Below are 15,845 nucleotides of genomic sequence, written 5' to 3'. Positions count from 1 at the left end.
GAATATCGAATTTTGTTAACAAAACATTGAATGGTTTATATGCTACGTGTGGCTTACTTTATCAAATATAAATTTCGTAACGAGTAGGTTGTTACGAGTGTACTGATATAAATAGGACACGTAACATCCAAACATTGAGAAAAAATACAATACCGGAGTTGTCTGGTCGTTACTAGTTACCACAGCCACAAAGTCATACACCTCACCTATTTTTACACTTTATCTTCTTAAACTGTGATTTTAAACCTAACCGTAACCTTATGCATAACCCTATTCTTAAATGAAGACCAAAAAGCAAATTGTTACGATATAGCCAATTTGGACTTTGTGGCTGTGGTAACTAATGGAAACCCTTGTGTCTGTTGTTCACACGCTTATCTGCCCTCTCATTGGCGCGAATGGTCCCACCTGATCTTGCCTCCTCCCAACTGCCTTTTATTTTATGATTTATTTTCATTGTTAGAACGGCCATTAGAGTATCTGGTCAATATGCAACCTAATGGATAATCTGTGATGAAACGCCGATTCATTGAAACACTGAACGAGGCCCCCTCGTCAACCGGATGGTGTTACACTTTAAAGTTGAACATTTCCTGTTGTTACACTTGTCATTCCCTAAAATGGCGAATTTAGCAGCTGCTGTTGTTGCTGCCGCTGGTAGAGATCCCGCTGTTGACCGTTCATTGCGCTCTGTCTTTGGTAAATTTATTGATTGGGGAATACTAGTTGATTCAAAAGTGTATGTCGGAGAATAAGTTTGTACTCACAGCTAGCGAGCTGGATAGCTTACAAACCGCGCTAGACATAGCACAGCAGCAGATAACTAACTAACGTTAATGTGTGCAGGATTTGTATCAAACGCATTTTTATAGCTAGAAAGTATGCCTCACGTTAATTAGCCAAGGTATTCATCTGTCAGTATCACATAAGTATGTGGCAAGTTAGCTAAGTGTATACCTGTGTTAACAAGGTTTATAGTTAACTAGCTAACGTTAGTTTGCTAATGGTGTCTGAATTACCATCACATATTGCTACTAGCAACAGGTGGTTCAGCCGTAGACAACAGTAACGTTAACTAAGAACTCTGCCGCTCATGTCTTTTGCATGTTGTTGTTTAGGAATCTTGTATTCTGTAAGTTTTTCCACAACTCAGTCAAGTTGCTGTCTTGAACTCTTAACTCAATTTAACAGTGGGAAACATTCCATATGAGGCCACAGAGGAGCAACTGAAAGACATTTTTTCAGAAGTCGGGCTTGTTGTCAGTTTTAGGTAAGTAAGCAGTCTTAAGGCAACGTTAACCGTTTCACCTGCTTAAAACAATTGCTGCTGTGCACTAGGCTATTCTTCAAGTAATTACATGCTAATATGGCTTTTTGGTTACCTTTTGAAAATTGTTTTGTAACCCTACACTATTTTTCAGGTTAGTGTATGATAGGGAGACAGGCAAGCCAAAAGGATATGGCTTCTGTGAGTATCAAGACCAGGAGACGGCCCTCAGTGCCATGCGGAACCTGAACGGAAGAGAGTTCAGCGGCCGAGCTCTCCGTGTCGACAATGCTGCTAGTGAGAAGAATAAAGAAGAGCTCAAGAGTAAGTATGCACTGCAGTGCACTATTAACCACAATGGAAAGTATGCACTGCAGTGCAGTATTATCCACAATGGAAAGTATCTACTGCAATGCACTATTAACTACATTGATTAGGTTTACATGCACAGTAATAATTCGATATTAACCTGATTATGGCAGTAGGCATATTATGCAATAGTCATGTAAACACCTTGGTCTGTTTATGTTTATCTTAAACCCTGTTTTCTGAGCTAACTTTTTAATTATTAGTACATGTAAACACCTTAATTGGCGTTACAGCGGTGTATTTGATCTGCGCATGTGCTAGCACCAGCTGAGCGAGCATCCCTCTTTATCTAGAGTGAAGTGAGTTCGGAACAACTGAATGTATGCTTCTTAGAAGTAGTTCTCACATACAAACTTTATATACCCGAACTCAGAATAAAATATGCTTCCGAAAAATAACATGGTCGCTGTGTTAGAAAATGTATTTTGATTGGCAATGTTCTGTATTTATCAGTGCCATCAGGTGTCCATGTAAACAGGATTCTTAGGGAAATCGTTCTTCTTCCAAAGCATTACACCATTTTAATTGAACTATATTGAACAAAAATATAAACACAACATTTTCAAAGATTTTCCCGGGTTTTACAGATCATAAACGGAAATCAGTCAATTTAAATAAATTCATTAGGCCATAATCTATGGATTTCACATGACTGGGAATACAGATATGCATCTGTTGGTCACAGGTACCAAAAAAAAGTAGGGGCGTGGATCAGAACCAGTGTGACCACCATTTGCCTCATGCAGTGCGACACGTCTCCTTCGCATAGAGTTGATCAGGCTGTTGATTGTGGAATGTTGTCCCACTCCTTTTCAATGGCTGTGCGAAGTTAATGGATATTGGCAGGAACTGGAACACGCTGTCGATACAGAGCATCCCAAACATGCTCAATGGGTTATGTCTGGTGAATATGCAGGCCATGGAAGAACTGACATTTTCAGATTCCAGGAATTGTGTACAGATCCTTGCGACATGGGGCCGTGCATTTTTATGCTGAAACATGAGGTGATGGCGGCGGATGAATAGCACGACAATGAACCTCAACTTTTCACGTTATCTCTGTACATTCAAATTGCCCTTCGGTAAAATGCAATTGTGTTCGTTGTCCGTAGCTTCGCCATACACGCAATGTTACCTAAAAAAATTGGGGCACTGAGCAAATTTTAGGTCTTGTGAGCAGAAACTTGAACATTGTGAGAATTTTGTGCAACTACACTGAGGATGTACCCTTACAGTTTTAGACAGTAGCCAATAGACTATTTGAGCATAGTGTAGGCCTACCAACAAAACCAATGGCAAAAATCCCATAACATTTTCACATGGAAATAGCTTTTGATTTCTATGATATAGCCTACAGTAGACTGTGGTGTTCAATGCAAGCCTACATTGCATGATACTTTTTTATATTATGAAGGGCTTGACATTAATTAATATTTTTTTTACATGGTCTGTAACATCATGGGTCAAATAGGTGACTGTACGTTGTATGATGCAAGAAACCACTTTCAAAATACAATTTATTATTATTACCATACAGAGAATTAGACAATGTAGGCTACTCCTCTGCTTATTGGGATATTAGCATTTTCAAGCCTGTCTCGAAATACAGCACTGCCCCTTTAAGACATAAGCTTTTTACCTGACTGGCTTTCCAAAGACAGCTTGAAAAGTAGCCTACACGTTTTGTGCTCTTGTAGGAAGCCTTAACTCCCCATTTATGACCAATACTTATCAATAACTGAGCTAATAACTCGCTAGCTAGCAAGGAATATCAACAAATGGGAACACACGGCTCTGCACTCTGCTCTGATAAGCGCGTTCACTCGCGGGTCATTGAAAGCCTGCTCGTGGGCTACCCACGCCAATAGAATTCTACTCCGTTGCGCTACAACAAAACCAGACTATCTTGCAAAGTAACATTTGTTTTGGTTTGTTGCATTGAAAAGGGGCTGTAATAATGTTGATTCGATCACAGAAAACAATGTTAATCTATATAGTGCAAAATAATGGGGCGAACCAAGTTAAATCCAATCTCTTATCTCTGCGCTGCATGGCATTTCACCTGTGTGGCAGTTCTGGAGTAAGTGCACGGCCGCACGCTCGCAGCTTAGAGGGAACATTGCATACACGTGGCGGTTGTGAGGGCGGTTGGGCCTAATTCTCTAAAACAGCTTTGGAGATGGCTTATGGTAGAGAAATTAACATGAAATTCTCTGGCAATGGCTCTGGAGGACATTCCTGCAGTCAGCATGCCAATTGCGCACTCCCTCAACTTGACATCTGTGGCATTGTGTTATGACATAACTGCACATTTTAGTGGCCTTTTATTGTCCCCAGCACAAGGTGCACCTGTGCAATGATCATGCTGTTTTAATCAGCTTCCTGATATGCCACACCTGTCAGGTGGATGGATTATCTTGGCAAAGATAATAACAAGGATTTAAACAAATTTGTGCACAATATTTGAGAAATAAGCTTTTTGTGCATATGGAACATTTCTGGAGTCTTTTATATCAGCTCATGAAACGTGGGACAAACACATTGTCTATATTTTTTGCGTTTTATATTTTTGTTCAGTGTATTATCAATCTAACTATCCACAATTGCATTAGTGTGTGCATGTAACCGTACTCAATGTAAAGTATGCACTGCAGTGAACTATTAATCACAATGGAAAGTATGCAGAAGTACGTGGGACTGCTTTATTCATCCTGCCCGCACCCGCAGCTTTTCATACCACACCCGCTGGCTTTATGTCCGACTCATACCCGCTACCGCAAGAACTGGTCCCTAACCCAACCGCAGTCTCGCAATGTTATTTTAGGAGTATGTGACACAACTGACTTGCCAGCCATGGTCCCAGGAATTGTTCACCCTATATTCAATCTCAAAATGAGAAAAAATAACTGATGGAATGGGTTAAATCTGGAGATTCTCACATGGCCTATTTTATATAAGGCTATCGGTATTACTAGGCTATATTAGCCAATAGGCTAGATGTGGTTTGAAGAGAGCAGAGGTGGAGAGACTTGCACTTTCTCTTGAGCTACATTTTTTTTTACAAATCAAAATCTAATCAAGTTTTATTTGTCACATGCACCGAATACAACAGGTGTAGACTTTATCGTGAAATGCTTACTTACGAGCCATTTCCCAAGAGTGCCAATTAAAAAAAAAATATATATAAAAAGTAATTCATGAAATACAAAGGAAAGAGTAACACAATATAACAACAATGAGGCTATATACAAGTACCGAGTCTATGTGCAGGGGTAATATGTACATGTAGGTAGGGGTAAAAGTGACTAGGCAATCAGGATATATAATAAACAGAGTAGCAGTGTGTGTGGGTAGAGTCCAGTGAGTGTGCATAGAGCCAGGGCAAGAGAGTCAGTGCTAAAATAAAAAGGGGGTCAATGCGAATGGTCCAGGTAGCCACTTGAGTGACTGTTCAGCAATCGTATGGCTTTGGGTAGAAGCTGTACAGGAGCCTTTTGGTCCCAGACTTGGCGCTCCGGTACTGCTTACCATGCGGTAGCAGAGAGAACAGTCTGACTTCAGTGGCTGTTAGAACGCTTTTAGGGCCATCTTCTGACACCGCCTGGTATCGAGGTCCTGGATGGCACGGAGCTCGGGACTCAGTGATGTACTGGGTTGTACGCGCTATCCTCTGTAGTGCCTTGTGGTTGGATATCAAGCAGTTGCCATAGCAAGCGGTAATGCATCCAGTCAAGATGCTTTCATTGGTGCGGCTGTAGAACTTTTTGAGAATCCGAGGGCCCATGACACATCTTTTCAGCCTCCTGAGGGGTAAGAGGTACTGTCGTGTCATCTTCACGACTGTTGGTGTGTTTGGACCATGAATAGGTCCTTAGTGATGTGAACACAGGAACTTGAAGCTCTCGCCCCGCTCCACTACCATGATGTGAATTGGGGGCCTGCTCGGGCGCCCCCCCCCCCTGTTGTCCATGATCAGCTCCTTTGTCTTGCTGACGTTGAGGGAGGAGGTTGTTGTTCTGGCACCACACTGCCAGGTCTCTGACCTCCTCCCTATAGGCTGTCTCGTCGTCGGTGATCATGCCTACCACTGCGGTGTCATCTGCAAACTTAATGATGGTGTTAGACTCATGCGCGTCCACACAGTCGTGGGTGAACAGGGAATACAGGAGGGGACTTACCACGCATCCCTGAGGGGCCCCCGTGTTGAGGGTAGCCTACCTTTTTAGGAGTGGGACGATTTTCAGATGGAGAGAAATGTGGGTGATCAATATTTATTTATAGGCAATGTAGTAAACTATAGCCTAATCATATTTAGGAAGTATATTTCCTTGGAAAGAACTGCCACTTGGTTCTCCGCCAATGCATAGGCTATAGCCTACTCTATTTAATAGAGACCACATGCGCACCTGATCTCGCAGGTATGGCTACTGAACTTGAAACAGCAGGAATGATGAGAGCAGACACTTGAGCTACGTTTTGCATATATGATATAGCCTACCTTTTTAGGAGGACGATCTGGAGGCAGAGACAAATGAGTCATCAATATTTATTTAAAATGAAAATGCGCAATACTCGCTCACCATGGTAGCCTGTGCGTTTTGCGCTTGTCGTGTCTTTGGCTATGCCAGATTAATTGCTATGACATGCTATTCTATAAAATAATTTCTCTGTAATTAATATTACCTGATTGAACTAATCATGTAAATGTAATTAACTAGAGAGGGACACCACGAAAGAATATTTATAGAGCTGTTATCTTCCGAATAAACTCTTAAAGATTTAGCAATATTTTACATCAATAGCAGTCACATTAATCGTCATTTTATTCAGTCTCATCTGAAAGTGGTAAATCCTTGGTTATCTGCAAGAATCCTGGCTAACAAGTTGAATCAGCAATACAAAATTGGTTTTAATTATTTATTTACTAAATACCTAACTAATTACACAGAATCACACATACACAATTAAATCATAACTTGATCACAAATTGCCGTCATAAAGAAAAACGTCCCTAGCGGGCGGAATAGATATGACAGCTTGTTACACAAAGGGAAGGGGCTGAGTTTTAGTGAAAGCGCGGGAGACTGGAACAGAGGCGAAGCTGTACCATCGTAAATACAGTATCTTATGCATTCTAAATTACCGCCCATTTAGAAAAGGAAAATTCAATAAATATTTACTCTGAGCTGCGCTTCAGTAGGTTGGTGGTAGATGGAAGATCGTCTTGCCAAACCGAGTCCTCTGTCCTTTGAAGAATGTCTCTGGTGGTCACTGGATACGTTGGAGTAACGTCGATGTGTAGTAGACGGGATACTCTGACTGTCCTTCCTAACCTGCGTTTGTAGCAGCTGTTGCTAACTCAACGGCTAGGAGGTATCACTTCTGTAGTGAATACGAGTTCAAAGTTCATACCATTTACAACCAAAGTCCATGCTGATGTTGGCTTAGTTCTGTAGTTATTATCTGAACCATTCTGACATCGGATCGTCATCCTAAATGTACCCGGAACAGGAAGTTATATTTTTGTCAATGGCTTTTATAGTGGAGGGAGAGGGGTGTGTCTGAAAAGTTTGTAACCCATGTCACATCACAGGGGCGGGCCCCTGGTTGAGCAGAAGCCAAACTTATGAAAACCCAAATCTCTCATTTGGAAGCTAAAATTACATTTCATCTCTTCACAAATAATTTCATATTCAAACATTTGAATTAAACAACAATTCCATGTGAATCCGATACCTCTGACGTTTAGACTTTCCACAGTAGAGTTTGTCATTCTATCATTGATGAGAATGTGTCAGAGGGCAACCGAACTGACATAATATACCTTAAGTACCACCGCATATGTTCAGTTGGTCGGATTACCAGAATATAGTTCATTCCCCCCCAACTTCTGATGTTCCCAGAATCTCTATGTTAACCAATGGGTTTTCTTATGTCACATCAGTTATAGTAGGGAGAGGGAAAAAGGGGGAAAGAGGTATTTATGACTGTCATAAACCTACCCCCAGGCCAACGTCATGACACGCCTTTTCACTGGTTCTCAAATTATTTGATTGCACTTCAACTCACGTTGGTTGAGTGCCCTCTTATTTCCATTCATCAATATTTATTTACAGACACTAACCACGTTTCCATCCAACCATTTTCATGCGGATGAATTACCTGATGCATGGAAAAAGTCACGACCGGGCTGATGGACAATTACAATTTTATAAATGCCGACAGACAATTTGTTGGTTCGACATTCTTTTTATGTCTGTAAAATGAATTATTATAATATTTTTTACATTTATTTAACTAGGCAAGTCGGTTAAGAACAAATTCTTATTTAAAATGATGGCCTACTCCGGCCAAACCCGGACGATGCTGTGCCAATTATGCGCCGCCCTATGGGACTCCCAATCACGACCGGATGTGATACAGCCTTGATACGAACCAGGGACTGTAGTGACACCTCTTGCACTGAGATGCAGTGTCTGAGACCGCTGCGCCACTCGGGAGACCCAAATTATGTGAGAAATGGCGGTGGAATAACATATGGAAGTAAACTTGGAGTCACGTGAGGATATGTTGTGTGGTCCTCCCACTACGACTGGAAAGCATGCAGTTTGAGGGTACAGATTAAATAAGTTATGATGAACTTCACAGGCGAGTAAGTGCATGGTGACGAGCTTGATGTTGCTTTCCAATAAATATCGAGGGTCTTGTTTTGGTGACATGATCATCAATGCTTGGCTGCCGTTTGACAAATATAAATAATATCGCTCTTATCCATAATATGTAGGTAGCCTACCCGCACTGTACCTGCAAGCTGTTGGCTAGAGCGCATGTGCCAAGACTAGTGGGCACATTTGATATACTGTGCATTCAGAAAGAATTCAGACCCCTTGACCTTTTTCTACATTTTGTTACTTTACAGCCATATTCTAAAATTGATTAAATTACATATTTCCCTCAATCTAGACACAATACCCCATAATGACAAAGTGAAAACAGGTTTTTAGACATTTTTGCAAATATATATTACAAATAAACATACCTTATTTTACAGTACCAGTCAAAAGTTTGGACACACCAACTCATTCAAGGGTTTTTCTTTGTGTGGGTTGGTTCTTCTATCCTTGTGGGGATCTAAAGTCCCCACAAGGATAGTAAAACGAGGAACATTCTCCCTCGTGAGACATTTCCCACATCCTCATTAGGACAAAGGCTATTTTAAGCTGAGGGGTTAGGTTTATGAAAATAAATTTTAGGTACCCACGAGGCTAGAACGTAACGTGTGTGTGTGTGTGTGTGTGAGAGAATGAGCGTCTCTTTACCTGGTGGTCCCAACGATCCCTGGCATGGGCCCAGGTCCTCCACCTATGGGGGCTGCATCATCTGGGGGGCTCCGTTCATGGGCATGCCCAACTGACGACCACACACACACACACACAACCAAACATTAGGACAGGGAACAGCATACATGCATCATGTAACAATTATTAAATGTACAGTACCAGTCAAAAGTTAACCACTACTCATTCAAGGGATTTTTATTTTTTTCTACATTGTAGAATAATTGTGAAGACAAACTGTGCAATAACACATATGGGATCATGTAGTAACCAAAAGTGTTAAACAAATATTATATTTGAGGTTCTTATTATATTTGAGAAGTAGCCACCCTTTGGTTACATGATTCCATATGTTATTTCATAGTTTCTACAATGTAGAATATAGTAAAAATAAAGAAACCCTTGAATGAGTAAGTGTGTCCAAACTTTTGACTGGTACTGTAAGTATTCAGACACTTTGCTATGAGATTTGAAATTGAGCTCGGGTGCATCCTGTTTACATTGATCATCCTTGATGTTTCTACAACTTGCTTGGAGTCCACCTGTGGTAAATTTAGAAAGGCACACACCTGTCTATATAAGGTCACACAGTTGACCGTGCATGTCAGAGCAAAAACCAAGCCATGAGGTCGAAGGATATCAAATAACATTTTATTGGTCACATACACGTGTTTAGAGATGTTATTGCGGGTGTAGCGAAATGCTTGTGCTTTTAGTTCCGACAGTGCCGTAATATCTAACAATTTCACAACAAATATCTATTGCACACACCTAAGTAATGGAATTAAGAATATATAAATATATGGATGAGCAATGTCTGAGCAGCATAGACGAAGACACAGTAGATGGTATAGAAAACAGTATATACATATGAGAAGAGTAATCCAAGATACAGTTGAAGTCGGAAGTTTACATACACCGTAGCCAAATATATTTAAACTCAGTTTTTCACAATTCCTGACATTTAATCCAAGTAAAAAATCCCTGTTTTAGGTCAGTTAGGATCACCACTTTACTTTAAGAATGTGAAATGTCAGAATAATAGTAGACAATGATTTATTTCAGCTTTTATTTCTTTCATCACATTCCCAGTGGGTCAGAAGTTTACATACACTCAATTAGTATTTGGTGGAATTGCCTTAAACAATTTAAACTTGGATCAAACGTTTCGGGTAGCCTTTCACAAGCTTCCCACAATAAGTTGGGTGAATTTTGGCCCTTTCCTCCTGACAGAGCTGGTGTAACTGTGTCAGGTTTGTAGGCATCCTTGCCCGCACACGCTTTTTCAGTTCTGCCCACAAATGTTCTATAGGATTGAGGTCAGGGCTTTGTGATGGCCATTCCAATACCTTGACTTTGTTGTCCTTAAGCCATTTTGCCACAACTTTGGAAGTATGCTTGGGGTCATTGTCGATTTGGAAGACCCATTTGCAACCCGAGCTTTAACTTCCTGACTGATGTCTTAATGTTGCTTCAATATATACACATAATTTTCCTACCTCATGATGCCATCTATTTTGTGAAGTGCACAAGTCCCTCCTGCAGCAAAGCAGCCCCACAACATGTTGCTGCCACCCCCGTGCTTCACGGTTGGGATGGTGTTCTTCGGCTCGCAAGCCTCCCTCTTTTTCCTCCAAACATATCAATGGTCATTATGGCCAAACAGTTCTATTTTTGTTTCATCAGACCAGAGGACATTTCTCCAAAAAGTACGATCTTTGTCCCCATGTGCAGTTGCCAACCGGAGTCTGGCTTTTTTATGGCGGTTTTGGAGCAGTGGCTCTTTCCTTGCTGAGCGACCTTTCAGGTTATGTCAATATAGGATTCATTTTACTGTGGATATAGATACTTTTGTGCCTGTTTCCTCCAGCATCTTCACAAGGTCCTTTGCTGTTGTTTTGGGATTGAGTTGCACTTTTCACACCAAGGTACGTTCATCTCTAGGAGACAGAACACGTCTCCTTCCTGAGTGGTATGATGGCTGCGTGGTCCCATGGTGTTTATACTTACGTACTATTGTTTGTAAAGATGAATGTTGTACCTTCAGGCGTTTGGAAATTGCTCCCAAGGATGAACCAGACTTGTGGAGGTCTACAATTGTTTTTCTGAGGTCTTGGCTGATTTCTTTTGATTTTCCCCATGCTGTCAAGCAAAGAGGCACTGAGTTTGAAGGTAGGCCTTGAAATACATCCACAGGTACACCTCCAATTGACTCAAATGATGTCAATTAGCCTATCAGAAGCTTCTAAAGCCATGACATAATTTTCTGGAATTTTCCAAGCTGTTCCAAGTCAGTCAAATTGTGTATGTAAACAATTGTTGGAAAAATTACTTGTCATGCACAAAGTAGATGTCCTAACCGACTTGCCAAAACTATAGTTTAACAAGAAATTTGTGGAGTGGTTGAAACACTTATGTTGGAGTCATTAAAACTTGTTTATGTTAACTTCTGACTTCAACTGTATGTGAACATTATTAAAGTGACTAGTGTTACATTTCTTAAAGTGGCCAATGATTTCAAGTCTGTATGTAGGCAGCAGCCGCTCTGCTAGTGCCTCTTGGTCCCAGCTTTGATGCACCTGTACTCGCCTTCTGATGACAGCGGGGTGAACAGGCTGTGGCTCGGATGGTTGTTGTCCTTGATGATATTTTTGGCCTTCCTGCGACATCGGGTGCTGTAGGTGTCCTGGAGGGCATGTAGTTTGCCCCTGGTGATGCGTTTTGCAGACCGCACCACCCTCTGGAGAGCCCTGCAGTTGTGGGCGGTGCAGTTGCCATACCAGGCGGTGATACAGCCTGACAGGATTCTCTAAATTGTGCATATGTAAAAGTTTTAGGTGACAAGCCAAATTTCTTCAGCCTCCTGAGGTTGAAGAGGTGCTGTTGCGCAGTCTGTGTGGGTGGACCATTTCAGATCGTCAGTGATGTGTACACCGAGGAACTTGAAGCTTTCCACCTTCTCCACTGCTGTCCCGTCGATGTGGATAGGGGGTGCTCCCTCTGCTGTTTCCTGAAGGTCACAATCATCTCCTTTATTTTGTTGACGTTGAGAGGTTATTTTCCTGACACCACACTCCCAGAGCCTCTCGCCTCTTCCCTGTAGGCTGTCTCGTCATTGTTGGTAACCAAGCCTACTACTGTTGTGTCGTCTGCAAACTTGATGATTGACTTGGAGGCGTGCATGGCCACGCAGTCAAGAGTGAACAGGGAGTACAGGAGGGGGCTTAGCATGCACCCTTGTGGGGCCCCAGTGTTGAGGATCAGCGAAGTGGGGGTGTTGTTTCCTACCTTTCCCCACCTGGGGGTGGCCTGTCAGGAAGTCCAGGACCCAATTGCACAGGGCAAGGTTCAGACCCAGGGCCTCGAGCTTAATAATGAGCTTGGTGGGTACTATGGTGTTGAATGCTGAGCTGTAGTCAATGAACAGCATTCTTACATGGGTATTCCTCTTGTCCAGATGGGATAGGGCAGTGTGATGGCGATTGCATCGTCTGTGGACCTATTAGGGCGGTAAGCAAATTGAAGTGGGTCTAGGGTGACAGGTAAGGTGGAGGTGGTATGATCCGTAACTAGCCTCTCAAAACACTTCATTATGGCAGAATTGAGTGCTACGGGGCGATAGTCATTTAGTTCAGTTACCTTTGTTCCTGTACCCAAAAAAGCAATGGTGGCCATCTTGAAGCATGTGGGGACAGCAGACTGGGATATGGAGAGATTGACTGTCTAATCACATTATCCAGCTGGTCTGCGCATGCTCTGAGGATGCGGCTAGGGATGCAGTCTGGGCCAGCAGCCTTGCGAGGGTTAACACGTTAAAATGTCTTGCTCACGTCGGCTACGGAGAAGAGCCCACAGTCCTTGGTAGCTGGCCGTGTCGGTGGCACTGTTCTCCTCAAAGCGGGCAAAGAACGTGTTTATCTTGTCCGGAAGCAAGGCTTCGGTGTCCACAACGTGGCTGGTTTTCCTTTTGTAGTCCGTGATTGTCTGTAGACCCTGCCACATATGTCTCGTGTCTAAGTCGTTGAATTGCTACTCCACTTTCTCTATACTGACATTTCGTTTGATTGCCTTGCGGAGGGAATGACTACTACGTTTGTTCTGCTATATTCCCAGTCACCTTGCCGTGGTTAAATGCGGTGGTTCGCACTTTCAGTTTTGCGCGAATGCTGCCTTCTCTCCACGGTTTCTGGTTAGGGTAGGTTTTAATAGTCAGTGGGTACAACATCCCCTATACACTTCTTGATGAAATCAGTAAATGTCTGTCTATTCTCGGAAGCTACCCGGAACATATCCCAGTCCTCGTCATCAAAACAATCTTGAAGCGTGGATTTCGATTGGTCAGACCAGCGTTGAATAGTCCTTAGCACGGGTACATCCTGTTTGAGTTTCTGCCTATAGGAAGGGAGGAGCAAAATGAAGTCGTGGTCAGATTTGCCGAAAGGAGGGCGGGGGGAGGGCCTTGTATGCATCCCGGAAGTTGGAGTAGCAATGGTCGGTGTTTTTCCAGCGTGAGTACTACAGTCAATATGCTGATAGAATTTAGGTAGCCTTTTCCTAATTTTCTTTAAAATCCCCAGCTACAATAAATGCAGCCTCAGTATATATGGTTTGCATAAAGTCCAGTGAAGTTTGAGGGCCCTCATGGTATCAGCTTGAGGGGGGATATACACGGCTGTGACGATAACCGAAGAGAATTTGATCGGCATTTGATTGAGGTATTCTTGGTCGGGTGAACAAAAGGAATTGAGTTCCTGTATGTTATTACAATTACACCATGAGTTGTTAATCATGAAACATACACCCCGCTCTTCTTCCTGGACCTGTCGGCTCGTTGAACTGAGAATCCAGATGGCTAGACTGACTCCGACAGAATATCCCAAGAGAGCCATGTTTCCGTGAAACGGAGTATGTTACAATCCCTGATGTCTCTCTGGAAAGAAACCGTTTCCTGATCTCGTCAACTTTGTTATACATGGACTGAACATTAGTGAGTAATATACTCGGAAGCGGTGGGTGGTGTGCTCCTCCTAAGTCTGACTAGAAGACCGTTCCGAATTCTTCTTCTCCACCAGCGTTGTTTTGGGTTGGCCTCTGGAATCAGTTCAATTGCCCTGGATGGCGCGAACAAATGATCCGCTTCGGGAAAGTCGCAATACTGGTAGTGTTGGTGAGTTACCGCCGCTCTGATATGCAATAGTTCTTCCCGGCTGTATGTAATGACACAACATTTTCTGGGCTAACAATGTAAAAAATAATACACAACAACAAAATACTGCAAAGTTTGCTATGAACGAGAAGCGAGGCAGACCCCTCTGTCGGCGCCATCACGTGTAATGAGTTCCGAGATTGTCCTTAGAGACACTCCCCAAATACAGTTGTGCCAAACTTGTAGCGTCATACCCAAGAAGACTCGGATGTAATCGCTGCGAAAGGTGCTTCTACAAAGTACTGAGTAAAGGGTCTGAATACTTATGTAAATGTGATATTTCAGTTTATTTTTAATTTTTAATAGAGTTAATCGTAGATTGAGAGGGGGATACTATTTAATCAATTTTAGAATAAGGCGATAACATAAAATGTGCTGAAAGTCAAGGGTTCGGAATACTAATACTCCGAATGCGCTGTATAATGCAACTGTTTTTGTGACAACCAGAGTTCCCGAGTGGCGCAAGGCATTGCATCTCCGTGCAAGAGGTGTCACTACAGTCCCTTGTTCGTATCAAGACTGTATCACATCCGGCCGTGATTGGGAGTCCCATAGGGCTGCGTACAATTTGCCCAGCATTGGCCGGGGTAGGCCATCATTTTTAAATAAGAATTTGTTCTTAACTGGACTTGCGTAGTTAAATAAAGGTTCAATTAAAACATTTAAAAAGAGTTGAATGCGATGGAAACCCATTTAACTTGTTTTTTTGTGTTTTTTAACAGCAAAAGTGTTTTTATGTGCTCTACATCATCATGCACAGCCTTTTTATCCGCAAAAGGTATGTTTGATGGAAATATCTCTGGTGGGAAACCGTGCATATTGTTTTATGCAGATTTTAAAATATTCTCATGATAATCTGTCGCAAATTGGAGGGCAACCCAGCTACTGTAGGAAACTATAGTCAAATCATATTTAATTTCCTTGGAAAGTTAACTCCCACGTCAATCTCCGTCCATGCATAGGCAGTCTACTCTCTATTTCATTGAGACTAAACATTCTAGGCGCACTTGATCTAGCACGCCCAACTAGGAGATATGCTACCTAACTTGAAGCAGCGAATTCTGAGTGTGAATAATGCGACAGATGTGCTTTTAATACAATAGGTAGGCTAACACATGCAAAGTAGATCGATGTCAATGACAACAAATATTTTCATCCCAAAGTTGTCTGTCTGTGACCACCCGCTCCCAACCGCAGCATAAAAAATGCAGACCGCACCGTAATGATCTTTGTCGGAAACGGCAGGTCTATTGGCCCGCTACACTGCAGTGCACGATTAACCACAATGGAACGTGTGCAGTGCACTATTCACCACAACAAACATCTGAAAAGGGGTTGGGACATGTTTTGCTGCTTCTCAATAATTGGTAGAGTGAAGCTTTCAGCATAACTCTTCGGACATAACTCCTGTTGTCTCCCCCAGGTTTGGGGACGGGGGCCCCTATCATTGAATCTCCCTACGGGGACAACATAATACCAGATGAGGCTCCAGAGTCTATAAGCAGAGCTGTGGCCAGTCTGCCCCCAGAGCAGATGTTTGAGCTCATGAAACAGATGAAGGTGAGTTTTCTCTCTTTAGACCCCAGTTTCCTTGTTTTGAGATTGTATATCATCACATCCATGCATAGACAGTCACTTGTGGATAATCCAAAGACAAATTCATTGG

General features: G+C 42.4%; 1 protein-coding gene across 2 annotated transcripts in view; it reads left to right on the top strand.

Moving 5' to 3' along the window:
• The first annotated feature begins 614 nt into the window (after positions 1–614).
• The window catches only part of cstf2 (cleavage stimulation factor, 3' pre-RNA, subunit 2), a 30,421-nt gene continuing 15,190 nt past the window's right edge, over positions 615–15,845 (top strand). For both annotated transcript variants that reach the window (XM_038993898.1, XM_038993897.1), the window contains exons 1-4: positions 615–699; positions 1,192–1,270; positions 1,422–1,591; positions 15,603–15,739. In XM_038993898.1, the coding sequence (XP_038849826.1) occupies positions 621–699; positions 1,192–1,270; positions 1,422–1,591; positions 15,603–15,739 (465 nt within the window). In that variant the 5' untranslated portion in view covers positions 615–620. The remainder of the gene's footprint in view (positions 700–1,191; positions 1,271–1,421; positions 1,592–15,602; positions 15,740–15,845) is intronic.

Source organism: Salvelinus namaycush, chromosome 5, assembly GCF_016432855.1.
Source record: "Salvelinus namaycush isolate Seneca chromosome 5, SaNama_1.0, whole genome shotgun sequence".
NCBI lineage: Eukaryota > Metazoa > Chordata > Actinopteri > Salmoniformes > Salmonidae > Salvelinus > Salvelinus namaycush.
Note: the sequence above shows the minus strand (reverse complement) of the source record. Positions and strands in the feature narration are given on the sequence as shown.